We start from the raw sequence: 27,627 nt of genomic DNA, 5'->3' as shown, positions 1-27,627 counted from the left end.
ATTATTCCAAGGAAGGTCATAATTATCTTGTGAAGGATGGGTCTTAGAATATATTTAGGCAATAGTGGATCAAAATTATACTTTGGTTATTATAAGATCAATCTCCTAGCTTTCTAAAAATTAAGAGCCTGGAGTCTTAATGAAGCATTGCTGTTATTTATAAGGTCCATTTAGATGTCTGGAGCAATATTAGATGAGGAAAAAAATTTTTTTGGGGAGAGGGAGTAGGCAACTGGAGACATGGTTAAACACTGCCTTTTTCTCTCTAGGGTGATGTGATATTCACTATTGACATTTACAAAAGACATTAATCCCTCCCTTCCCTTACTTCCTGCTATGCTAAATGGAATGTAAACAATTAGAAACTACTGGCAATGATTGAGGGGCATGGTAGGTGTAAGTTTAGGATCGTAGCTTGATATAGAAATGGCAGAGAGATTAGAAGATTCCTTAAATCTCCTTAATTTCAAATTTCCTTAAATTTCAAATTTGGTGGATGAACGGCTCTGAACCTTGCTTGAGAGAACCTGAGGTTTTGTTTTGTTTTGTTTTTAGTTGTTGGCATGAACACAGTGGTACAAATCCATCCCTGTAGCTCACTGTGATGCAATGTAGCAGGTTAATGTGGGTTTCACCTCTGCTGATGGAAAACCTAGACTGTGACCTGGCAACAGAGCAAATGAGCATTTTGGTTTATGTGTTTTTTTATATTTGGGTTTCACTATTGTGTTTCCCCCCTCCCCCATGTCTTAGGATTTTTGGGGGACTTATTTTAGATATCAAAAGAAAAGCTCCATTCTTCTGGAGTGACTTCAGAGATGCTTTCAGCCTGCAGTGCTTAGCATCTTTTCTGTTTCTCTACTGCGCGTGTATGTCTCCCGTCATCACCTTTGGAGGACTGCTGGGAGAAGCAACGGAAGGTCGTATAGTATGTATTATACTTTTCTCTGTACTTTGAAGCTTTATCTGCTTTCAACTTTTATAGTTAAATAAGTGAGCATTTGACTTCGGGTTTTGAAGATTTGATATATGGTCTGACAAAGAAATTTCATATGGGTTTCCTGGATGGCTAATGAAACTGGGAATCTGGAAATGGGATGTCGCAAAACAGTTTATTCCTGAGCTTTGTACAAGTTCTGCCATCATCTACTCCCTCTCACCCTGATTCTAGGCATGTTTTAGACTATGGTTCTTCTTACCTTACAGGAAGAAATTTCCTTGTATTTGAGACATGTTATTGTTTAGACACTAATCTTGAACATATCTAAACTTTTTCTAAGAAAACAGAGTCAGGTGCAACCAGAAGGTGTTAAGGAAACTTCTCATTTGCCCATTCATTTTCTGTCCACCATTGGCCCATTTCTCATGTTAATTCCCTACATCCTGAGAAGTGTTGTTAAGACATTTTCCATTGGAGTAGAAAGTGCATATTAGTCTATTTTAAACATGTTCTCCCCTATTACAATGGTTGTCTGTCCAGCTTATGTAACAGTACAATTTATGTTTCTGCAGAGTGCAATTGAATCTCTCTTTGGAGCATCTATGACTGGGATAGCCTATTCTCTCTTTGGTGGACAGCCTCTTACCATATTAGGCAGTACAGGACCAGTTTTGGTGTTTGAAAAGATTTTGTTTAAGTTTTGCAAGTAAGTGTTATATTCATTTGGCTTTTAGCCCGTTTCTTTGTCTTTTCTGTGTTTATTCCCCTCCTGGAAGAGGGAAAAGTAGGTGATTTGATTCAGTTTTGTCATTCTTTTTTCTTCATGAAGATGAAGAAAGAGCTAAAGATTGGTGTATATTGTTATATAATATCTGTTTTAAAATTAAGATGAAGTTCTAAACACTGAGAAATCCTTAGTTTTGTCTACTTAGGATATCCTATTCACAGTCTTGATTTTAGATACTCATGGGATGTGAATGATATTGACACACTTCCTGAGTTAGGCTTATCTTCACTTATTTAAAATGAAGGCAGATCTGTAAAATGACCTTCTTTCTACTCTCTTTCCTTTTCCTCCTAGAGAATATGGGCTGTCATACCTATCTTTACGAGCCAGCATTGGACTTTGGACTGCAACACTATGTATTATTCTTGTGGCTACAGATGCAAGTTCCCTTGTCTGCTACATCACCAGGTTTACTGAAGAAGCTTTTGCTTCACTTATTTGCATCATTTTTATTTATGAGGCCTTGGAGAAGTTGTTTGAACTCAGTGAAGCATATCCAATCAACATGCATAATGATTTAGAACTGCTGACCCAATACTCGTAAGTACAACTTCCCCTCCTGGCTTCAGGGCTTTTCTTTATACAAATAATGCTATTGTTAAAAGAAATATGAAGAAGTACTCTGCAGAGAGTGTGCCTTAAATTGATTCATGACCTACATCCTGAATTTTCAAAACTGAATAGGATTTTTAAAGTCATCTAATCAGTCAGGCATCTGATTCTCATTATACAATCTCTGCCAAGAATATATTTCTAAATCTCTATTTTTCAAGTTTTACTTAAAATAAGTAGCTAATGGATCAGGGCAACTTTAATGTGTATTGGTTTTGCTTTTGCAAATGATACATTTTATTTTTGTCTTTCTTAAGATCTTTTCAATTTACTAAAATTCAAAGAAACATAGTAATGAAACTATAAGATTGTAGATTTAAAGCAGTGAGAGAAACTGAATCTAAATTGTACAAATTGATGCTTGAAAGTATTATAAAAACATGAATGAAAGCACTGAATTTAAATTTGATTTTGTTTTAGAATATGTGACAAGATATAAATATTAGTATGTTAGTTGTTGCAAGTTTATTTTATTGTTCAGAATTAATAATGGGATTGGATCTATTGTTCTTTCATAAACACAAGCAGTTGAAGATTTCTCTGAGGATGCATCTGTAGAGTATATGTGGCTATTGCAACTGATGTTTATTTAAAGATTATTTGATTGCACCTTTGCATTGATTTTTATATAGCAAGTGCATGAATATATTCTTTACAAAAACAAGTATGACTTCTGCATCAACTTCCAAGGCTTTTCCTATAAATAGCTCTATGACCTCAAATCCTTTAAAGCATTCCTTACTATTAGAGGTTGATAAGAGGAGTGTTGGATCTGAGCTTGCAAGAGAATGCTATAGCGCTGCATTAGAGTACACAGTTCTGAGATTCGAGGTTTGAATAGGTTTCTGTAGGAAGTAACATAGAATTAAAAAATACAACAACAATAAGGGTTAGGAAGGTGCTAAGAATTGGGCAAGAAGGTAGTTCAGACAGAGAGCATGCAAAGGCCTGGATATAGAAGATTCATTAAAGCTTTGTAATATTTGTCTGAAGTCAGATGGATAGTGGTAAAACAAGAAATGAAACTAGGTTTTATTACTTTGATGCCAGTTTTAGAATGGCAATGAATATAAATAAATTCTCCAAAGGAAACGAGGTAGAACAAATATAAGGAATAAAAGCTGAAAATTTTGTTTGAAGTGGTAGGAAGACACCACTTGCCTGCCCTTTTCACCGTTCTGCCAGCCTTAGTGGCAGATTCTTAGATATTTCAGAGTGAGGGACACAGGTGAATGATGTAGAAAGGTAAAAGTCTGGAAAAGGAAGAATTAAGTGCAAGATAACATTCATAGTGTTATGGTGGAACAGTGAAAAAAGTTTGCAAGTCAGCAGAAGGATAAAAGGAAGGGAGGGAAAGAGGAAGGATAGTAGGAGGGGCAAATGAAGGGAAAAGGAGAAGAAGGAAAGAAGGAAGGAAAGAAGGAAAGATGTTATGAGTCAGTAATAGAAAGCAAGAGAAAAGACTGAGTCAAGAAATCTACAGAGGAAAAGACAGATTGGTTGGGAAAAGTATTTGTAAAAGATCCTTGATAACATAAGGAAACACACTGGATTTTGACTTTTTTTTTTTCTTTTTTTTGTTTATGTGGTGCTGAGGAATCAAACCCAGGGCCTCATGCATGCAAGGCAAGCACTCTACCACTGAGCCACCTTCCCAGCCCCACACTGGATTTTGAGAAGCCAGTGTATGGAAATACTAAAAAGGAAGTAGGTGGTAAAGAAAGGAAAAGAGAATATATAGGGCATTCTGGTGTCCAATGAAGGGGACAATGAGGTCACCAGGACAATTTGTGATAGAAAAGTTAAATGTACTTGAAAATAAGCAAATAAGCAGAGGGAAGAAAACTATAATGATGATGGAGAGACCTAAGCATGGAATTGAAGATTTCCAGACGTGAGACACATAGTGAGATTAAGTAAAACAGATGAGAAGAGGATAATTTGATAGCTGCAAGTGTCCATAATCCCTCCCTATCATGCTGATCAGAGAGGAGTGGCTCAGATCTTCACTTTCTCTGCTTCCTAAAATGGATCTGCACAAGGTCGTTTTTCTTGGAAAACTGTAGTACCTAAATTTGAATTACTTGAAGAGTAAGCATGAATGTGTGGTGATCACCATGTCCTCACAGCTTGTGTGTCCTCCTCCACTGAAATTAGGGAGTGGGAATAGTAGAAAAACTGGTTCAACCTGATAGATGGTGGGGTTTTTGTGTCCTCTGCTACCTGAAATGAGTGTAACAGGAGCTAGCAAGTCTTCCTGGGACATGCAGGGCTGACTAACTACTGTACTGGCTCCTCACTGTGGTTTTTACACTATGATGGCCTGGCTTCTTAGAAGGACACAGTAGCGTGTTTTCTCTCATATGTTGAAATCTATTTATTAATTTCCAGATTTTATACATGTCTGTGATCAAGTAGAGCTATTACATTTTGGAAAAAGAAAATCAATATCTTATGTTTTATATATAAAGTATATGTTTACTAATGTTCTTTTTGTAATGTTTATTAGAGAAAATTAATTAGTATCTGGTAATAGTGTTTTATATAATCTCATGCTTTTACACAAAACATGACTGTGCTTCATGAAGCTCAAGTGAAACTTGTGTGGTTTTCTTGTTGTAGTGATCATATTAATCATTATATTAATTCTTGGCTAAAGTTTTCAGCTTTAGATGTTGCTGTCCTTGTGCTTTCACAGATTTTATTAGAAAAATTTTTTAGAAAGTATATATCCTATACATACTATATTTAAGATTGTGGATTTGCAAAATTAAAATAATTATATTTGCATATATGCCATTTATACCATATATTTTGTTCAGTGGAAAACATTGGGAAATAGCCATTATTCTCAGAATCTACACTTCAGATATTTGTACTTCTATCTACTATATGAAGATTTGCTTCAATTCATAGTTTACCAACTAAATTATAAAATGTCTGTCATTATTTATTATTAATTATGCCAAGAGCAAGTGATAAGATAATCTATGTAGTTTTGAATATATATATGTGTATGAAATCTCCAGATGATCAAACTGAATATGTCAAGTTAGCAATAAGTAATGAGTTTGAGGAAATAATTTTTTCTTGGTTGATTTGATTTTAAGTAATGGCAAAAATAGAATAAAATGTGCTGCTTATGTAAGATAAAATATTTCTTCAAAGTATAATAATAATCTAAACTTCTGAAAGACGGCTACTTAAAGAGAGATAAGAACTCACTCTTGAAAATAGTTGGACCAAAGCAAAGTGTAGAGTCTGAGTATGTAGTTGTTCATATATATGTAAACACGAGTTAAGTCAAATATAGCAATTGTGAAGCTGCTGAATAAATTCTCACTATGAAGTGATGAGAAAATGTTTTGTTTTTTGATTTTTGAAACTAGTTTTGTTTACTCCAGCACTTTCTCTAGTACTCTATGCAACCTGTGGTAATGAGTGGTCTGTTTTGAATAATTGGTAATGACTGACATGATACTCAATGTCATTTTTCTCAATGCTTCAACTAAATTTCCATCTCCTTTATGTTAGAAACCATGCTCTAACTTTATTTCTAATAAAGCTAACATCAAATACAGACATGGTCAAGTGACCCTTACTACTTAGTGATTAACAACTGAACATGTTGCAAAATAATGGACATCACCCAAGCACATAAAGACAACTGTGCTTGTTTCCATGGTCTTTACTACTATTCTTAAGATTTCATCTAGAAATTTTGGGAAATAAAGATATATTGTAAAGAACTTTATATCGTATGATGATATATACATCAAAAACCACATTCTACTGTCAGCTTCTATGAGAGTAATTTTTTTAAACTTTTCATATCAATGAGATCACATAGTATTTTCTTTCTATGCCTGGATTATTTTGCTCAACAAAATGACCTCTAGTTTTATCCTGATTGTTACAAATTACATTTGTATGGCTGGATAATATATATATATATGAATATATATGAACATATATATTCACAGATATGCCTCATTTTCCTTTTTTTTTCTAGAGCTGAGGACCAACCTCAGGGCTTTGCACTTGCCAGGCAAGTGCTCTTCCACTGAGCTAAATCCCCAACCCTACTGAGCTAAATCCTCAACACCTCATTTTCTTTATTCATTAGTTGAGAACACTTGGGTTGTTTCTACTTCTCGGCTGTAATAAATATTTGCTACAGTGAGTGTGAGGGTATAGATGGTCTCTTTGATTTCCTTTCCTTTGGATATACAAAATGTTGGGATTGCTAGATCATATAGTAGTAGTTTTATTTTTAGTATTTTGAGGAACTTACATTCGGTTTTCCACAATGACAATACATTACCACCAACAATGCAAGAATTTCCTTTTCACTACATTGTAGGCAGCACTTTTTTTCCTTTTCTGTTCTTTCCTTTCTTCCATTTCCCCCCTCCCCCCATAATAGTCATTTCTATTTGAGTGAGGTGATTTTCTTTTCTCGTTGGGGTATAGATATGCATTTGACTGATGCTTTTGAGCATTTCTCCCTGTCTTTTTTTTTTTTGGAAAAAGCATATATCTTAGATGAATGAAATTATTTTGAATGTACATAATGTAAAAATTTAACTGTGTAAGTTGAATTGTAACCTCCAACACTTGACCCCTGCTAGTGGGTTTATGGTCTTAAGCTTTATGTGGTTATTTTAATCCAGTTTGTGGGAGGTTGGGGTTTTTTGTATATGGTGAGAGACAAGTATGATTTAATTCTTTTTAAATTTTTAAGTAGTTATACAAAGAGGTTACAATTCCATGTCAGGTTATGAGAACAAAGAATTTTGATAAATATTATCCCTGCTATCCTTTCCCCCCATTTTCCCTTCCCATCCCTACCTTCAAGTTACATAGCTAAATTTTTACATTATGTACATTCAACATAATTTCATTCTTTTGCCTGAATCAAATTCTAGTTTTAACAATACAATCTTGTTGTCACTGCTTAAAGTATCAACTATAATAGTTTATTACTTACTTGTTTCATTCTCACTACCCTTCATGTATTTTGAGTGTTTGAGGACTAATTTCATATATCTTCATTTTTCTTCCTGCAGAGTGCTAGGGGACTAGTAGATATCAGTACAAACTTTTAAAGTGGTTTCCAGCAGTGCATTTTCATCTCCACTTTCAGTGATTTTCCTTTTTACAATTAGAAGTCTTAAATAAATTCTTCTTCTTTTTCTTGTTAAATAACAATGAAAAAAGAGATCTATTCTATCACTTAATATCAGAAGGCGGTTACTAAGCAGGAATTGCTAGTTACTTGTTTTCTTTTTACAAGATGCATTGAATGGCCACATGTTATATTTGAGTGAGATGAATTGATTGATTTCAGAGAGTTCATAGTCTATGAAGTACTGACCCAATTTTTCTTTGCTTCCTAAATTGACCTAGATTTATGAATCTATTCTGAAGTCTTTTGAGTGAAATAGTCATGTTTTAATTTACACTGGAAGACATGTGTTAATATGTGTATGCTGTCCATGGGAAGAATATTCAGATCAAGAGTCCTGCTAGCATTAGCACAGAGAGGCCGTACTCCAGAAAAGACTTCTACACATTGATAACTATGAGATCTCGCCTCTTGCCAAGAGAGGATATAAGAATATAGATAGTGACCTGTGTAGTCTCAAGCTCTAGACGTAGTACTCAAGGCTTAATGTGTTAACTGATTCTCTGGTCCGCCATTTTTGGTAATAGATATTAGCTAAAACAATACCAGATTTCTGCCTATGACATAGTGTCACATCATCCATGAGTGAATTTTTCATGAAAGCTTAAATTAATGCACCTAAAATAAAAGAGCTGGCTCTGCAGTGAGCTGGTAAAATAGGTTATAGCAGATGTTTTGCCCATATTCCTCAGTAAAAATGTGTTTAATATGTATGTCAGTATGTATTACTAATAAATAGTATTCTTTGCTTTGATGAGATACATAGCAGTGTAATTTACATATTTTCTGCTAGTTCATTCGAGTTCTGAATAGTTATTCCAACTACTAAAATTTTAAAATGTCCATAAAGCATCACTTCTCAACTACTGATACAAGTACAAACACACTAGAAATAAGCAACAGTTAGTTTCCTAAACTAGTATATGTATAAAATGATCTTCCAAAAATTTCATGAGAATTCTGATCCTTAAAGTCAATTGTAAAAGAAACATAAAACCAGTAACAAAGACCTGTAAAATTGGGCAATTAGTTCAAGTATATATCTACAAAATGTGAGCAATAGATCTACCAATCACTTATGTAGCAATTTATTTCTAAAGTTTAGTTAAATAAGTTTTGAGTTCTCTAAAGTTCTATTTTCAAGCGAGTAGCACTTTTTCTCTTCAAGGTTCCTCTGGATGCTTTTACTTTTTCATTACTGAAATTCTGTGAAGCAGAAAAAAATGTTTTATAGAAGTTGATGAGTTATGACTTACCAATAATGAAATGAAGCATGGAGTACAAGCCATTTTTAATGTAATGCTTTTTCTGATTAGATGATGTGGACTCTTTTTATGACTCAGCTTTGTCTTAATTGTTGGGAAATTAATGGAATGCCAGTATTGGATGTTGTGTAGATGTTGGTAGTTTTTCTCAAGGTGTATACCGGAAAAGACTGAACTAATTCTTCTGGTTTTTGTAAAATATCAATGCATTATTCATTCATTGATCTCAATATTATTGGATGTTTTGTGTCACAGCTACATACTATACACTCTTAATTACGCTTCCAGGCATTGCTAACAACTGACATTAGTAAAAGAAACACTTCCTTTTCCTATGGAATGATAATTTTTCTGAATGCTATACTTCTAAGATATTTATAGAAGTCATCAAATGTAGATAAATGCTATTGCTAGAATATTTGACTTAATTATTTTATACTTATTATTTAACATACAAAGAAGTAAAACACACATGAAAGTATAGATACAACTCTGGAAAAGAAAAAAAAATAAATTTGTGAAAAATTAAATTTGTATAACCATGCCTCTCAGTTAGTTGCAAAACATTCTTATATATTAACCCCCAAACTATTAATATTCTCTGCCTGGTGTAAGATTTTAGGCGAGAAAAGGACCACGCAGAGAGGAATAAAATGATTGACAGGAAAGTTTATTGTGGTACACTCCCGGGCACACTCCCCTATTTGGGATCAAAGAGGTCGCACTGAGTGTAGTTGTATCAGAGCTTTTATAGGCAGAGTAAAAGCAGAACTTGTAGTGAGCGAGGACTTGTAGCACATAGCTTGTTTTGCCCATTTGAGCGGTCTTAGGTCAGTGCACTCGAAGAATGGTGGACTCAGATGGTGTTTTTGGTAGGGACGAGGTCTTTCTCGACAGCAGCCTGTTTTCCCCTCGCGGCCTGACATTTTTCCCGGCTGCTTACTCCTCCAGCGACCTGACACCTAGCAGTCCAAAAATAACAAAAAATAGGTTCTCTAATTAATGGTAATTGCTAGATTCAATAAGTTTGTGTCCAGATCAGTTCTGTATAAATTCACCCCCTTTTGTCACTTATCTCTTCTTTTTTGGGGGGGGGGGAGACCAGTCGTGGGGCCTGAACTCTGGGTCTGGGCACTGTCCCTCAGCTCTTCAGCTCAAGGCTAGCACTCTACCACTTGAGCCACAGCGCCACTTCCGGCTTTTTTCTTTTTGCTTATGTGGTGCTGAGGAATCGAACCCAGGGCCTCAGGCATGCAAGGCAAGCGCTCTACCACTGAGCCACCTTCCCAGCCCCCACTTATCTCTGCACAGTTGACTACAACTTTGTCTAAAGATGACTATTTTATTACTTCCAAAATATTATGTTTTATAGCAAATAGATAAAGAACATGTAATAGAGTTTTCAATGATAAAAGCCAGCTTTGGGGGAAACAGCAGGGTTGATCCTAAAATGATGCTGAATGTTGTGTGGTGCATTGTGATCCTCCCTATTCACAAGCAGAATTTCTAACCCTCTGCATCTCATAGTATGACCATATTTGGAGAGTGATCCTTTCAAGAAGTAAAGTTAAATGAGTTCAAGAGAATGGATCCTAAACTAAGCTGAATGATGTCCTTATAAAAAGAGGGACTTTGGACTCACCAAGCAGTACTACAGATATATATGCATTCAGAAAAGACCAAAGGAGTTCACAAATAGAGGACAGCCATTTATAAGGCAGAGGGAGAGGCTGCAGAGGACATTGACTTACCAGCACTTAGATCTTAGGTTTCTAGGCCTCCTGAACTCTGAGAAATATTTAAAATATAATGGTATGTTGTGGTACAAATAATGTGGTATGTTATAAGACCTGCCAAATGGATATATATACTGCATATATGCTTACACCTGGGTCCTACTCTAACTCAAAATTGCAACAGTCAATTTATAGGTCTTCGGTCCTCAAAGAATGCCATGCTCCTCTGTCCAAACCTTCAAACTAATATGCGTGTATATCTGACTACTTTCATATATCTACTTTTTTCAGAAAACTCGACTAGCTCAGTATACAGAAGTCAAATAGAAACTCTTGACACTTATTATAAGTTTTGTCCGATACAAAGGGGACCCATGACAAGGTTCTGGGAAGAATTATGTGACAATAGATAAGAATGAGTTCCCAGGATATAGAGAAAGGAAGGAGGACCTAGAAACAGAGTGCTTTAGTCCTATTATCTGGTAATGAGACAATAGAATACACTTTTAAAATTGAAAAGATGAAATTTTAAGGCTTTTTATGTTGGTTCAACAATACTTAATTTCAAGAAGCCATGACAAAAAAAACCACGCATGTTTATCTTCATTTAAATCTCAAAACAGCCCTGTTCTTACTAACTGGAGGTAGAGTCTTGAGGATTTTTCTACTCTGATTGGCTTCCATCCACTATACCCAGATCTCAGCTTCCTGATTAATTAGGATTACAGATGTGAGCCACCACTGCCTGGCAGTCTATTTGGTTTTGAAGCTCATAAATTTTTCTCTGTAACATATTAAAGTAAAAAAAAAGTCACAATGATTATAACTTTCTAAAGGCAAGGACTATGGTTTATATTTCTATGTATCTCAAATCGAAATCAGCCGAGCATTTTATACAAAATAACTTTAAGATTTTTAAAGTAATTGATGACAAGCAAAGCTTCATGTTGTGTACTGGGCATCTGGGTACAAACATGACAACAAGGACATGGTCTCTACTATCATTGAACCTATTGTCTGCTGAAGCAGACATTGTTGCACAAGTGAACATTTGATTATAGTTAATATAATTGCCATCATACAATGACATGAGGTGTCAAAAGGATGAGAAATATTTCAAAACTTGTGAATTTGGAGCTCAAGGTAAAGCTATGCCTATTTGAATGGAAATGAAATCCAAATGAGAAAAAAATAAGAATATAATGGATATAGTATTTATATTTTTAGTATTTTCAAATGATGGTGATGTTTTCCAATGATATGTGACATATTCTTTATTTGTTATTCTAAAGATGATTTAAAGGGGGTTACTGTTACATAAGTAAGGAAATGAATACAATTCTTATTGAACATTGTAATTGTTACCCCTACCCATTTTCTCCGACTATCCTTTCTCTCCTCCTCCCTGCAATTTGTAAAGTTCATTTCCAACATAGTGTCTAGTGAGTATCACTGTTCCATTGGTTCACCCTTTGTCTCACCATTCCTGATTCCCCTTCCCATCCCCAAATCAGATAAACTTATATACAATACAAAGGGTACCAATATAAGAAACAGTGACAACAGGAGGTAAAACAAAGGAAAAATAAAAACTGAAGAAAAAATAAATAACTGCATAGAGTACATTAAGGAAAAAACCTTCTTGTCTCTATACCTTGTAGCTCATTTCGATTAGCATCATTTTATAAGGTCTTATGTACATAACTACTGAGCTATTGTGATCCTCTGCTATATACACAGTGGAGTTCTATGCTTCCATCAGAAAGAATGACATTGCCCTACTCATAAGAAAATAGAAAGACTTGGGAAAAAAATCTCATGAAGTAAAGTAAGCCAGACCCAAAGAAATATAAGCTACCTGGTTTACCTCATTTGTAATCATTAGTATAAGTCTAGGATAGTTCCAGCAGAGGACATATTCTTTAAAAAGTTACTTTTCTGGCTAGGCACTGGTGATTCACACCTATCATTCTAGCTACTGAAGATGATTACTGTTTTAGGCCCACCCACTCAGAAAAGTATACAAGATTCCATTTCCAAAATAACTAGCAGGGCTGGGAAGGTGGCTCAGTGGTAGAGCGCTTGCCTTGCATGCCTGAAGCCCTGGATTTGATTCCTCAGCACCACATAAGCAGAAAAAGCCGGAAGTGGCGCTGTGGCTCAAGTGGTAGAGCGCTAGCCTTGAGCTGAAGAGCCAAGGGACAGCACCCAGGCCCAGAGTTCAGGCCCCCACAACCGGCAAAAACAAACAAAAAACAAAAAAAACAAAACAAAATAACTAGCAAAATAACTATGCTGAAGATATAATAAGAAAAAACTAAATGTTTAATTACAGAAGAATAAGAAACAATTACATTTCTTCAAAATGATGATTCTAGAGGGTTATATAGTAACCTGGAGATAAATTACATTATAATGCTATTTAAAAAGGTGTAAAATACTATATACTTATAAAAATATATTGAAAATATGCACTCGAACTACTGAAACAAATATACTACAAATTATAGTAGTTGTTAATTGAAATAATAGGACAGATGTCTTTTGCTTTTTTTCTTTTATAATGATTCTATAGTGTAGTTATTTTTGTAATTCAAACTACTTTTGAACTAAAAAAGAATAATCATAAACATGTTTGACTTACAGATTGTAATTCTCAGCGTTTATAACTTTTATTAATACCTATCTTGCTATCCAGCACTCTGGGGGCTAATTTAGTCAATAAGGAGGCTTGAAAGAAATGAATACCAGACCATTATTGTTCAATGCACACAGGAGAGTGCTATTAATAACTACAAAACCAAGAAGAGAACATCTGCAGCCCAGGGACTAAAATTAGTAACAATGTTGAGGGAGTTCTACCAAATTATGTTTTCCAGAAGACAGCTTCAGACTCTCCTAGTGTAAGGAAGATTGATCACCTCCATTAGCCTTGAAGCAAATGCAAAAACTTCTGGATGAGGGCATTTAATTATAGTGTTTATCTAATCACTCTGTGGCTATTAGAATAAATAAGATGGCTTAGAGAATTTACTTTTCTCTAAGAAATAAAAAGTGCTAAAGAATTTGGTTTTAAAAGAATTTTAAGGCAAGTGATCCAACACCACAAGTCAAAATTGTTACATTTTATACTGAGTTTTTTTTAATGCAGAGAAAATAAAAATAAACAAATAATACTACCCTTTTGTCCCTGCCTTGTGATTGCCTGACTATCCAGTTCAGGAACTTGTGATATTAACTGTGTTGACAACATCCACTCTTAAAGATGACACATAAATAGTAGTATTGACTTATGTCAGGGGCTGTTCAGGTACTTTAATTCATATGAACTCATTTGCCCTCATCATAACCCTGCAAGTCCGTTATTACCATCATCTCCATTTTATAAATTAAAAGAAAAAAATGAAACACAAAATGCTTAAAAACCTGGTCCAAAGTCATTTAGCTAAATGCCTGGATTTGAATGGGTATATGAAGTTTGGCTGGGTGGCTCAGTATCTCAGTTACAGCATGCCCCTAGCTCATTTCTTTTCATGAGAAATTGTTGTAGATGAATCATTCGTTTCAGAGCTCATGTTCTAGCTGATAGTACTACTTGTGTTTTTCATTTCTTTACTTTTTGTAGTTTTGAATTAGAACAATTTGAAATGAATTCAGTAGTACAGAGAAAAGATAGAAATAGCATTTTTCTCATTGTATTCTTTTTTTGTGGGGGGGGAGGGGTCCGGTCATGGGGTCTGAACTCTGGGCCTGGGCGCTGTCCCTCAGCTCTTCAGCTCAAGGATAGAACTCTACCACTGGAGCCATAGCACCACTTCCGGCTTTTTTTTTCTGCTTATGTGGTGCTGAGGAACTGAATCCAGGGCCTCAAGCGCTCTACCACTGAGCCACCTTCCCACAGCCCTCACTGTATTCTTGATAAATCAGCCAGACGCTTTCTTCCAGCCACCACGGATTGGTTGAGGTCCTTTCTAATTTTCCTATTTAGGCAACTTGTGAGAACTATCTGCTGAGATTTCAGATATGAGATGTGTGGACTCCAAAATTATCTAGCTATATGTAATGTCTGTGATGAATAAAATAAGTATTTCCCGTTGAAATGGGCTCTTTCAATTTAGATTGATTTTTGTATGGAGGAAGTGTGCCAGGGGGTGCTGCCAAGAACACATAGGGGGCTAATGTCTATTTGTGGGCCTTACTCCACAGGCTATGTCTCCCTACTATTTGCTGCTTTTACATGATATTTATGGCTCAGCATTTTCAGAAGGCCATTGTATTAATGTGACTATACACTAGGAATGCACTAACATCTCGTACCCCTGCCCCCACTAACATGGGACAATCATTTTGGACAACAGAGCTCATGGCCCTGAGGGAATGTAATACAGGGTGAGCAAGGTAGATGAAGAATCCATACCACAGTTTGTATGGAGTTTGAAAATAGGACACTGCCCATGTCCATCAGTGCTGAGGTTGCTGCTAAGAAAGTAATTGTCATGATTCGGAGGCAGGGCTGCAGGGGGATATGAGGAATTTTCTTAAAGAATAGACATTCTGAAAAGGGCAGCTGGAAGGAAAACACAGTGAAACTTAGATGACTTTATTTTGGCTGTCATGATGAAAATGGCACCAAGTTACATCTTGAGGCAGCATAAAATGGTTTAAACATTAGAAACGTAAATTCTTGATGTTGAAGACAGAAAAGAGATACTGTAGCATGAGAAGTTTACCAGGTACAAACTGTAAGCTCTTTTTCTATGGAAATAATTCTAGCAATAGTGGTTAGCTCCAACCGTTCTATTAACATAACAAAGACAACAGTCAAATGAACTTTATATAGTGCATGTGGTGATCTTGGAAGCCAACTACATTTATAGAATGTGTCTTAAACTTGTTCAACCACTTTGGAAAGTAGTATGGAGTTTTCTTAAAAGACTCCACATAGAGCTCCCTATGACCTAGAAGTCCCACTTTTGGGCATGTACCCAAATGATCACAAACAATACCATATTCAAGCTACCAGCACAACTATGTTTATTGCAGTATTATTTACCATAGCTAAGATATGGAATCAACCCAGATGCCCCTCAGTAGATGAATGGATCAAGAAAATGTGGTATACATACACAATGGAATTCTATGCCTCCGCCAGAAAGAATGACATTGCCCCATTTGTTAGGAAATGGAAAGACTTGGAAAAATTATGCTAAATGAAGTAAGCCAGCCCAAAGAAACATAGATCCCGTGGTTTTCCTTATTTACAATAATTAGTATATCTGGGACAAGCAGAAAAGGTCAGATAAGATGATGTCAAGCGAAATGAACCCCAAGATAAGGACACAGTGGTTTTTTTTTCTTTCTTGTTATTGTTTCTAATGTATTTATAAGGTACCATGTGATTTTTTTGTTGCTTTGTATGTCCCTTCTTCACGGTATAACCCCTGTTTTCACTGTATTTGATGTCAGTATAATTTGGGGAGTAGAAGGGAAAAAACAAATTGTTTAAATAGGAATACAAGTTGACCCATTGCAACGTGAGATATACAAGACACTATGATGAAAAACGAACTTTACAATTTAGTGGGGAGGGAGGAGCACAGTGTAGTTGTGGAGTGGGAGGGAAGAGATGGTAGGGAAAAAACAAAGGAGGAGACAACAATGCTTGATAAGAAATGTACTCATTACCTTGCTCATGTACATGTATAGTTATACAAAATTACCTAGAATAGTACTTAAAATAATATTATATATTTTGCTGCTTATCATTTTTCCACTTGGCTTATAATTTACAGACAAGGAGTTGTGGCAAGGATCTCTCACTCCAAGAAATGCTGTAGAGTGATATGGAATGCAAGCACTATGTCTGTCTTGAGTTTTGAAGTAGCCTGTCTTAGAGTAGTGGGGTGATCTAACCATGCAACTGTTGTATGGACAAATGTTGTGGATGCTGTAACCTCAAAAGCCACTTATTTCTCAAAAGACATTACTTTGTCTTTTCAGCTGTAACTGTGTGGCGCCACATAACCCCAGCAATGGTACCTTGAAGGAATGGAGGGAATCCAATATTTCTGCCTCTGACATAATTTGGGAGAATCTAACTGTGTCAGTAAGTAAAACATTGAAGAATAAATCATACGTTGAAAAAAATCATATGTTGAGTTATTTTCTATCAGGGCTATCATTGATGTTTACAATCAATTACTGCCACTAATAAAATTTTCAACTGCATAAGATTAGGAAAGAAATAGCCTTGTTTTAAATGTTCAGTTCTTCCGTTTAAAGCATCTTCACTACTCTGGAGTTTTCATTTATTATTAAAAGTTTTCATAGACCCGAATTGCTTTGAAAGGACACATAGCAGAATGATACATGAGCTGGACTGAAAGTATGTTAAATATGAGTGCTGTTGACCTAAATGAAACCATATGGCAGGAATCAGTCTGCCTTTCATGTGGAAAGTGCCTTGGACGCTTCTACTTGACTGTTCAGAATGTATTGAAGGGGAGTGGCTGAACTTCCTATTTTAGTGTAAATACTGAAGTCCTAGGGGTGAACATAATTTCTTCTCTTAACAATTCTTGCACTCCTCTCAACAGAATTCTCTTGCTTCTATTTTACATGCCATATTCCACTCCAGAAAAGGAATAGTGAAGTCATTTTCACTATGACAGTTAAATCTTGTTGTTTGATTTTCTTAAACATTAATCTTCATTTTTCTCACTGTGGTATTTCTCAAGTCTTAATTTACTATATAACGTTTATGAAACTCCTTTCACACCTATAACCACATCCTTTATTTCTGTTTAATTAAATCTTGAAATATGAAAAAATCCTTAGTGTTCTGCTTTTAATAAATATAAAAATTTTTGAGTAGTCCTACTTTTCTTTGTTGTTTTTGCTAGCTAGTTAAAAACATTACAACCTTCAGCACTTTTGCTGATCTACATTAGCTCCATTTCCATAATAGCTAACAAAACCATGCAAATTTTAGTAGAGCACATGCTACTTTAGTAAGTGGATGATTTACTAGAATGTAGAGATTTTTTTTTTTGTTGTACAGATAAAAATCTCTAAACTTAGTTCTTGGAAAAGTTTGTGTCACTTGGTCTATTTTTCTTAACTTTCTTTTGAGATTTCAAACCAAATTGTTTCAGAGTTCAAATCTGAATCTTGAACAAAGGAGGGGGTAACAATGCTCAATAGGAAATGGACTCATTACCTTGCTCATGTAACTGTAACCCGTCTGTACAGTAGCTTTACAATAAAAATATATAGAAAATTTATCTTGATATATATTTTACTACTTTTATTATCCTGGTCATTTTCTCTAATATAAGCTTTCATTTACTCTTGTCGTTCTCTGTTAGTGTTATGTTTACTTTTTTATCTATTTTATCATAGAAAAATACCATTTCTACTCTTCTGCCATTTGGCCATTTAAATTGACCAATTTTCTGAACAAAAAAAAATTCTGTAGAATTTATACATAGGATCTTGCTGGATCCACTTCCCTGACTTTCTGTCTATATTCCCCTCTGTAAAGTGGATTTTTGCTTATATCCTTTCTTGATGTAGTCTTCAATAGAATAACCAAAACAATCCTATTGCTGAATTATTATGCATGATAAATTGGTCTATGTGCATTAGTCTATTAACAAATTATTGCCTCTATTTTCATTTATTAGCATACATTAATTGTATGAAGGAGTCTCTGAATAATTTAATGATAAATAATAAAATTTACATGTTAAAAAATCCTTTTAAAATGCGAGCACAATTAATTGTGCTAGCCATGTTGTCTTGATAATAGAAGTGTTTTTGTTAAGGTGCTTCGATTTCAGAATCAAAGCAAATATAGCACTGGGTGGATTTTTTTCCTTAATTTTTAAATTTCTCTATACTGGCAGAAGGTTTCACATTATGTTTCATCGATTTTCCCCCCAATAGATAACTGCTAATCTTAACTGTAAATGAACTTTATTACCAAAAGGAATTTTATGTAATTAAAAAAACACTGTAAATTTTGTGATTGAAAGTCCTTAAAAGTTGTCTATGTTGAATTTTTTCTTTAATAAAACTATACCATCAAATGTATTTTGTTAATAAAGCATTGTACTAATAACTGTTACAGATAGATTTTTTTAATAGAGATATTTCTTTTATATATTGTTAGTCTGCTGTGTTGTTTTATTGAGTTGTTGTGTAGCTCATGAATCACAATTCATATGTTGCTAATTCAGCAAAAAGAAAGGGATTTCTTTGATTTTTCTCAAACTTTTATGTAGTTCAATATACCTTAAACATTTGTCTTGAAAAAATAATTCCTTATGTATTTACTATTTAATTCAAGTATTTTATGAAAGCTAATATATTAAGATTTCTATTTATATATGCATATGTATTTGTTTAGGTTAAAATCAGCCTTTTAAAAGAATCTCTGCAAGAATTTAAATATTCACAAGCAATTAACCTATTAGATTTTGATTGTCGAAACTGTATGTATACTGAGGGCGGGACGTTTGTTCCAAATTCATTTATTTTATGAAACTTATGTTTTTGACAACTTAATAGCAATTATATAAACTTGGAGGTGTTTGAAGACTAATTAATAGAAGTCACTGTGTCAACAGCATTTGTGTGTGTGTGTCCTGAGGCCTGAGGCCTGAACTCAGTTTGGGCACTGTCCCTGAGGTTTATTTGTTCAAAGCTAGCACTCTACCACTTGAGCCACAGCTCCACCTCTAGTTTTTTTGGTGCTTAAGTGGTGATTATAGTCTCACAAATTTTCCTACCTGGGCTGGGTAGGAAAGCAGCCCTCCAAATGGTGATCTGCAGATTGCTCAGCCTCCTGAGGAGTTAGGATTACAGGTGTGAGCCACTAGAACCTGGCAACAAGCATTAAAAATTATCTTTAGTTTACAAAGGACAGAGCAGCCTAGTAATACATCTTGGTCAATGTCACCCCTTTCAACATTGTCACCCATCCCTTCCTGCCCACCTTGCTCCTCTAGACAGCTAGAAGGAGATCTCACAGTCGTTCTGAAAAATCTGACATGGTAGTTACCTCAAGTAGATTTTATTACTTGTGTGCTTGTTTTTGGATGAGAATACCACTACGTGTAATGTGTTCTAGAATCTTTCAAACGTACCTTCTACGTTTCCCAGAGATTCCAGGAATTGAAATTCAGTTCACTAGGCAGATTGTGTTAGCGACCACTTCATTACACACTGTTTCTAGGATCTCTCCATACCCAACATGCAATTCAATTTTGACTCAGGGACAGAATACCTCAAGGACTAATAAGGTCAAGGGATCATTTAAGCTTTTCTTTTTTCAAATAAAAATTATTTAGTCGTCTGATTTTCAACATAAAACAAGAGAAACCAAAAAGACCTCAACAGGATATATTTATATATTTTTAACTTTTCAAAATATTTGATATTTGTAGGGCTGTTTTCTTTCTTTTTCTAAATTATCAAGGTGATGGGCAGAGGGGTTACACTCACATAGTAAGGTAATACGTACATTACTTGTGAAATTTTTTACCCTGTCCTTCATTTTTCTCCTACGTTCCTTCCCCACTAATCCCCCCCTCAAGTTGTACTGATCATTTCCAACATACTGTCTTGTGAATATCGCTGTTGCATTGGTTTGCCCCTTGTCCTGAAGCATAGAGCTGTTTTCTTGTAGAAATTTTTTTGACTTTGCTGCCACCGCATGGCTAAGGGAGTAATTAGATTTTTTTCAGGAGTAGAGATACAGTACCAAAAGGAATGATCACAGGGAAATCATTAACTATGATATGCCTCACTCATATAGTGATTCTTTTGGTCATTTGTTCTTTAACATAGGTTCAAGAGTCCTATCTATGACTCACAATTTCATTTTCATAAGTATATCTATCACTGTTATATCTTACCTTTCTCAACTGTGTTGGCACTTTGAACTAGATAATTCTTCAAAATATTTTTTCTTCTTTTATATGCACTAATTCTCACCACAGAAATCATGTTGTGTTTCAGCTCTGTGCTGTCTATCAGTGGCAAGGCTACCACAAATTGCTTAACTCATCCATGCCTCAGTTGCCTCAGATATGAAATATACATAAGTCTATACAATTGGTGTACAAACTAAAATGATGTATGAAAATATTTTGACTTTGTGTCTGCTATCAGTAATCATTTATTATCAAGGGCATTATATTTTCAGTTTATCTGGTGTTTGGAACTTAGTAGCTCTGAGGTTTAATAAATACTAATTGGTAAATCGTGTTTTCCTTAGTTTAAGTTCAGTTTTTAAGGATAAAGTTTAACAAAATAGTTCATGCCCCAATTGTACATAATTTGCAATTACTTATCCAAAGAACTTGGAAAACATATGTAATGTCTGCTGTGAAAGCCATAAACCAGCTTGAGAATCTCAACTACAATTGATCAGATGTTAACTTTCTGAAAGATAAGTAGCTAGCTTTACCTTAATTGCTCTATGTGCTTTCCTTCCTGCGGCAGGAATGCAAATCCCTTCACGGAGAGTACATTGGACGTGCCTGTGGCCACGATCACCCCTATGTCCCAGATGTTCTGTTTTGGTCTGTAATCCTGTTCTTTTCTACAGTCACAATGTCAGCCACCCTGAAACAATTCAAGACCAGCAGATACTTTCCAACCAAGGTACTTAGACAATAATTTTCCTGATCTAAATATAAATGACATACAATATGTATTCTTCAGGACACTTGATGGAATGAAAGGAGGAGAAAAAGGCATTGTGTCAAGGACCTGTTGAATTAGAGGTAGGGTGTGGAAAGCGGAGAAGAGTGCTAGAGGTGGCAGGGAGGAGGGCAGAGTTCTGCAAGCTTTTTCCTTGTTGCAAATGCAAGGATTAACTCACACTTTCCCACTTAAGTTTTTTTTGGAAATTCAAACCACACTGCATTACTGATTGGCACGTTTTTGCCCAGTGAGCAGTGGGAAGTAGTCCAACCTGACAAATACCTCGGAGAAGCCACTGTTACTTCTCTAATTGGGAAAGCCCTGAAAGCCTCATTGGAACATTATTCTCTTTTTCCATTTTTAAAGCGTCAGTCCCTCCCCTAACCCACCATGTTTCATCTGCATATTTGGAAAGGAAAGTAAACAGAGAAACAGCTCAGTTCAATATTTAACACTGCAAAGTAACACCTATAATGTCTGATTCCGCCAAAAGGAAAAAAAAAGGAAAAAAAAAAGAAACAAGAAAATGAGCTTTTTAGGGTTGAGCTATAAATTTTGATAAAAATTCCACTCTAGGAAAATGTTTCAAGAACTGTTCTTTCCAGAGAGGGCTTCTTTTTCTATCACTTTCTTCTTCCTGAGGTGGAAGATCCATTTCTTCTCTCAAAGCATATTCTGACTAATTCAAAATCATATTTTATGTTTATATCTGTTGAAGCAGTAATTTTAAGTATATTGTAAGTACTTAATACATATCATGAAGGAATTCTAATGACAGTTTTTGCTTATAATTATATGAGTGTTTGGTCAAAATGACTTTACAAATGAGAAATGGCTTGAGCAACTGGTTACATAAAATATATCATCCATCCATACACACACACACACACACACACACATACACACACACACACACACACCCCTATTACTAGAGTTTGAACTTGGGACCTTGAACTTGCTATGCAGGTACTCTACCACTCGAAACATACCTTTACTTCCTTTTGACTTTGTTAGTTTTCAGATGATGTATTGAACTGTTGCCAAGGCTAGCCTGGCCCATGATATTCTTCCTTCAATGTCTCTTATCACTAGGATTGTAGGCATGGGTCCACATGTGGCCTAGCATACATATTAAGTTGAATAAAGTTTAAATTTGCCCTCTCTATTGAGCATATTACCAGCCACAACACTTAGAACCTAGGTAAAATAAAATGTTAAGATTTTTAAATAAAAACATTATTTTTATGGTGCTGTAGATTTATCATATTAAAATGTTACCTGGGTGAAAAAGAAGCCTAAAATTCAAACAAATTTTTGTCACAAAACCTTATTCTGTGTTTTAATTTTTCACATGTTTGGGTTCATAATAAACTTGGGTATTAAATATATATTGAAAACAGCATGAACACCACTAGGGCTACTCTGTAAGTCTTCATTCTGGAAAGATTGAGTACATACTCATCTTAATGATAGAAATATGTAACATGTATTCTGTCATAGCTAATAGTAATATATAAGAATACATAAAATATATTATGATATTATGTATCATTTATAAGTATTCATAATGTGTGACTCTAGGTTATGGTCCTGAGTATTTTTGATATCTATAACTCATTCAAGTGACAAGTGTTTTCATTATTTTTAGGTTCGATCCATCGTGAGTGATTTTGCTGTCTTTCTTACAATTTTGTGTATGGTCTTAATTGACTATGCCATTGGGATCCCATCACCAAAACTACAAGTACCAAGTGTTTTCAAGGTGAATTTATTATACTTCTCAGCACCTATTTACTTTTTTATGTCTCTCTATATAATATTCAATAACTCAATGTCTATAACTCTAGCACTTAGGAAAATAAAAATATGCAATAAATAGATAGGAATTAAACAAGTATACATAGAATGACTTAAATTTTGTCATATATATATATATATATATATAAATCATATGAAAATAACTGCACGTTGCTTGAACAACTTTCCTGTTAGTTGTCCCAGAGAGAATATCTATGTGTAATGCAAGTCCTAAAAAAACAAAGAAGCATTTTGAAACTAAGAAGAAATTCATTATCTTGAGGCAGAATTATACAATGGGAAGGGCTTAAAAGTCAGATAAAAATAGTCTCTGAATAGAATAGGTATGTGACCTTGAACCAGTAACTTATCCTTTGTATGCCCCTTTTTTCTCATTTGTCAAACAGGGCTGGGAACACCCCCATAAAGTTGTCTCAATGAATTCCTTTGGGACTCATCTCAGACATTATCCTTGTTTAGATGAAGCTGACCCTTGTTAAGCTTCAGATGTGACTAAATTTTAATTTTTAATTGTTTCACTCTTCCTATATTTCCATATGCCTATGTATAAAATAACTTATGTTATATTGAAACATTCTGTCCAGTTGTCTGTGACTCTAAGCTGAAAACAAAAGACTCTGATTTGTCTTTCTTAGTTCTAGACCAGTGGTCAATGTACTATTTGTAAATATAAATATATTTGACAATAGCACAAGGTAAATATTAATAATATTTTATTTTCTTGGTTTGTCAGACTTTAAATTCCATGTGTACCACTTAAAGATACTTTGGAACTTTGAGCAATTTACTAGATCACTCTTTGTTTTGATTTTCTTATCTCTGTCATCTTTTTTTTTTCTTCTTCTTTTTTGGTTGGTCATGGGGCCTGAACTCTGGGACTGGGCACCGTCTCTCAGTTCTTCAGCCCAAGGCTAGCACTCTACCACTTGAGCCATAGCACCACTTCTTGCTTTTTCTGCTTATGTGGTGCTGAGGAATCGAACCCAGGGCCTCACACATGCAAGGCAAGCACTCTACCACTGAGCCAACTTTCCAGCCCCTCCATCATCTTTAGAGTGCTATATAGGATGAGTTAAAGTAGTTCAAATAATGGCTGTTACCTTATAACACATCCTGAGTATCATGATTTATTGTAACCCACTTGGCTTGCAAGTTTATAATTTCCTGTTAGAATCTATGGCTTTTAATTTAAGTAAGTGTTCATTAATCCACTACTAATATATATACGCTTGATTTTCTCAGCCCACTAGAGATGATCGTGGCTGGTTTGTTACACCTTTGGGTCCAAATCCATGGTGGACAGTCATAGCTGCTATTATTCCAGCATTGCTTTGTACTATTCTAATTTTTATGGATCAACAGATTACAGCTGTCATCATCAACAGAAAAGAACATAAGCTAAAGGTATATGTTAACATCCATTTTAATGTAAATAATTCTAATTTAACTGGTAGCAATCAGTGTTCAGCAGACTTACCTATATTCTGCATTTATTTCTACAGCAAAATATTTAAATGGTGTTTATAAGTTCATAATTGTTATTTTAAAGCTACCTTGTAAGGTAGCTTATAAAAATAACAATTATAAAATAACAGTTATGAATCTATAAACACCATTTAAATATTTTGCTGTAGAAATAAATGCAGAATATGGGGGGTAAGGAGGGCAGAGGGAGGGAGAAGGGAAGGGATAGGAAGGGGAAACAAAGGAGGAGGCAACAATGCTTGATAAGAAATGTTCTCATATCTTGACCATGTAATTGTAACTCCTCTGTATGGTATTTTCACAATAAAAAAATATATATTTGTAGGACTTAGCTAAGCTCTAAAGTCTGAGGCTTTACTTTCTGGACTTAAAAAACAAAGCATTGTTAAGGTCCTCATTTTAGCATATTTAATGCATATTAATCAAATAATCTATCCTGGTCATTACAACTTTGCCAATTTGTCTTACATCTGGGATTTATCTATTCCTTGATTTGATCCTAAGCAATATCCATTACATTGAATTCTTGTTAGAAAAAGTTACACTTACAAATACAAATTACAAATGTAATTAGGGAATTTAATTAGATTTTTTCTGTCATTATTATTCTGTTTTTAATGCCTAAAACAGCCAATGTTACAATTATAAATGACTTCTTTGTGTTTCAATGCAGATTTTTTTCATTTTTTGTTCCATTTCCATTATCTGATGTTAATTATACAAAGCAGTTTCATTGTGATATTTACATATATGCATACAGCTTGCCTCAATCAAGTTCATCCCCTCCATTCTTCTTTCTCTTCCCCTCTTGTTAGAACACTAGGAACAGATTTCAGTGTTCTATTGTCACATATGTATATAAAGTTCTTTGAGCATATTCACATCCCCAAACTTTCTCCATTTTTTTCTACTCTTCTTGCTGGCATTCCACAACAGAACTCATTTTCCTTTCCTATCATTTAAGGACTAGATCCTGCACATGATAGAGTGATATTTATCTGGTTTATTTTTTTTAACATAATGATCACTAAGTCTATTCATTTTTCTTTTATTTTTGTTTTCCATTTATTGCAGGTTTTAACTTTACTTTTCACAAAAAGAATACACATGGATAGCTATTCCTTTTTATTCTGTCATTTGGTAGCTATGGATTATCTAAGTTTTTCACTATCATGCAATTGTCTGACACAGTGAACACTTCCATTTATAGGTATATACGAAACAAAATTAATGAAATGACTAAATGGTTAAAATAATTAGAATCAAGTCTTGTTTAAAAAGAATATACACAATTTCATTTTGTTCCAACTATCTTAACATATCCTTTAAACTCTAGATTAGAAGGAGTAAGACCTACCTTACTAAGAAGGCATTTGGAGCATGTGTTAAAGAGAACTTGTATCTGTCTTTTGTGGGGTTCTATACTGAAGTTTGACTCACAGCCCTTTTTCTCAGGTAGGGTGTCACATAATTTTCCCAGGGAAAGCTTTGGATTCTAAGGATCACAAGAGTGAACCACCACACTAAAAAGGAAGGGATGGGGAGAATACAATTTAATGCATACCCACATAATTAAGAAAATTGAGGAGAAGAAAAGGGTTGGGAAGGATGGGGAAGAATGGTGGAAGGGATGACATTGATCACGATGCATTGTATTCATAAACTGATTTGTTGAATGGTCACTCCTTAGCACAACAACTTATAAATAATTTTTTAAAAAGGAACATTTCTCATTTTTTTTGGAGATTGTAACTAAGATGCTCAGCACCTTGCTTCCCTCTTTTTTAAAAAAAAATTTGTCCAACTCATTTGGGGCTTGTTAAGTAAAATATTTAATTATCCTTAGAGATATATTTTTAAGCTTATTTCAAGAAGCTCTAAGAACTAGAGCAGTGGTGTGTCAGTCCAATTTAACAATCATTCTCTGTGTACAAAATAGTGACTTTGATTTATATTTGCAGATTTCTGTGGTGTGGATATTACCACTATGGCCTGTTTTGATTTATAAAAATCACATTAACTGGAAGGAAATATTTTATTTTTTGTTAAAATTATCAACACATTAACTAATTGCAATCAGTACAGTGGAGCATTTAATTAATATCAGTATTCCTCTCAATATAAGTCCTGAACTAATAAGATAGAGAAGGATCATGCCTCAAGAACAATACAGTCTATACGGTAAACTCATCTAATTTGTTGATTTATTACATTTGTTTTCAACCAAATGTAATAACATACATAAGTAAATAAAATAATACGGTAAACTCATCTAATTTGTTGATTTATTACATTTGTTTTCAGCCAAATGCAATAACATACATAAGTAAATAAAATAAAAGGACTTTATAATCAAAAATATAAATGCCTCCCTGTGAATTAATCGGCTCAGTTAATCTGGAGAGGATCTTAGGCAGTCCCATGTTATTACTGTCAGTCCAATGCTTGGCTTGCTTGTTCCTAACCCTTAGTTTTGTGAAAATATGCATCTCCTACAGAAATGATGTTTGAAAAAACATGATAAAATGTATAGTACTCTCAGGCCCCAAAGAGTATGTACCAAACTTAATTCAAGTGGTAAAATGAACATTTTTAGAATTGTTGAAAGTAGCATGTCCTTAGCAGAAGTTGGGTGGCATTGTGGGAAAAATGAACCAAATGTGTAGCACAGCATTAAACCCTAGTCATGCCCAGCATTCACAAAGATTGTCTCCTTGGTATACCATCAGATATAAGAGTCTGTCTTACATGGCAAGTCTACTGCTAATATCATACCAAACAGGGAAAAAACTCAAAGCCGTTCCTCTAAGATTAGAATGAAGACAAAAGCTTCTATTCTTACCACTCTTACTCAATATGGTAGCAGAAGTTTTAGCCAGAGCAATTAGGCAGGAAAAAAAGATAAATAAAAGGCATACAAATTAGAAAAAAAAGCCAAATCATCCCTGTTGGCAAGAAAAGTTTTAAGTTAAATAATTGGTTCCCACAAATCACATTAAGTTCTCATTAAGTTAGTTCTCATTGTAAGCCACTTCTTTAGGCTATACAGCATTGGAAAATCCAAGTTATTTTTATAATTACTT

At 34.6% G+C, this 27,627-nt stretch overlaps 1 protein-coding gene across 13 annotated transcripts in view; it reads left to right on the top strand.

Annotated features, from left to right (window-relative positions):
• Positions 1-27,627, top strand: part of Slc4a10 (solute carrier family 4 member 10) — a 274,758-nt gene that overhangs the window by 214,482 nt on the left and 32,649 nt on the right. For all 13 annotated transcript variants that reach the window (XM_042699499.1, XM_042699500.1, XM_042699494.1 and 10 more), the window contains 7 exons: positions 754-928; positions 1,513-1,646; positions 2,022-2,267; positions 16,529-16,634; positions 21,038-21,199; positions 22,890-23,003; positions 24,302-24,463. In XM_042699499.1, coding sequence (XP_042555433.1) covers positions 754-928; positions 1,513-1,646; positions 2,022-2,267; positions 16,529-16,634; positions 21,038-21,199; positions 22,890-23,003; positions 24,302-24,463 — 1,099 coding nt within the window. The remainder of the gene's footprint in view (positions 1-753; positions 929-1,512; positions 1,647-2,021; positions 2,268-16,528; positions 16,635-21,037; positions 21,200-22,889; positions 23,004-24,301; positions 24,464-27,627) is intronic.

The sequence above is a fragment of the Dipodomys spectabilis genome, unplaced genomic scaffold (assembly GCF_019054845.1).
Source record: "Dipodomys spectabilis isolate Male_0828 unplaced genomic scaffold, ASM1905484v1 ptg000256l, whole genome shotgun sequence".
Classification (NCBI taxonomy): domain Eukaryota; kingdom Metazoa; phylum Chordata; class Mammalia; order Rodentia; family Heteromyidae; genus Dipodomys; species Dipodomys spectabilis.
Note: the sequence above shows the minus strand (reverse complement) of the source record. Positions and strands in the feature narration are given on the sequence as shown.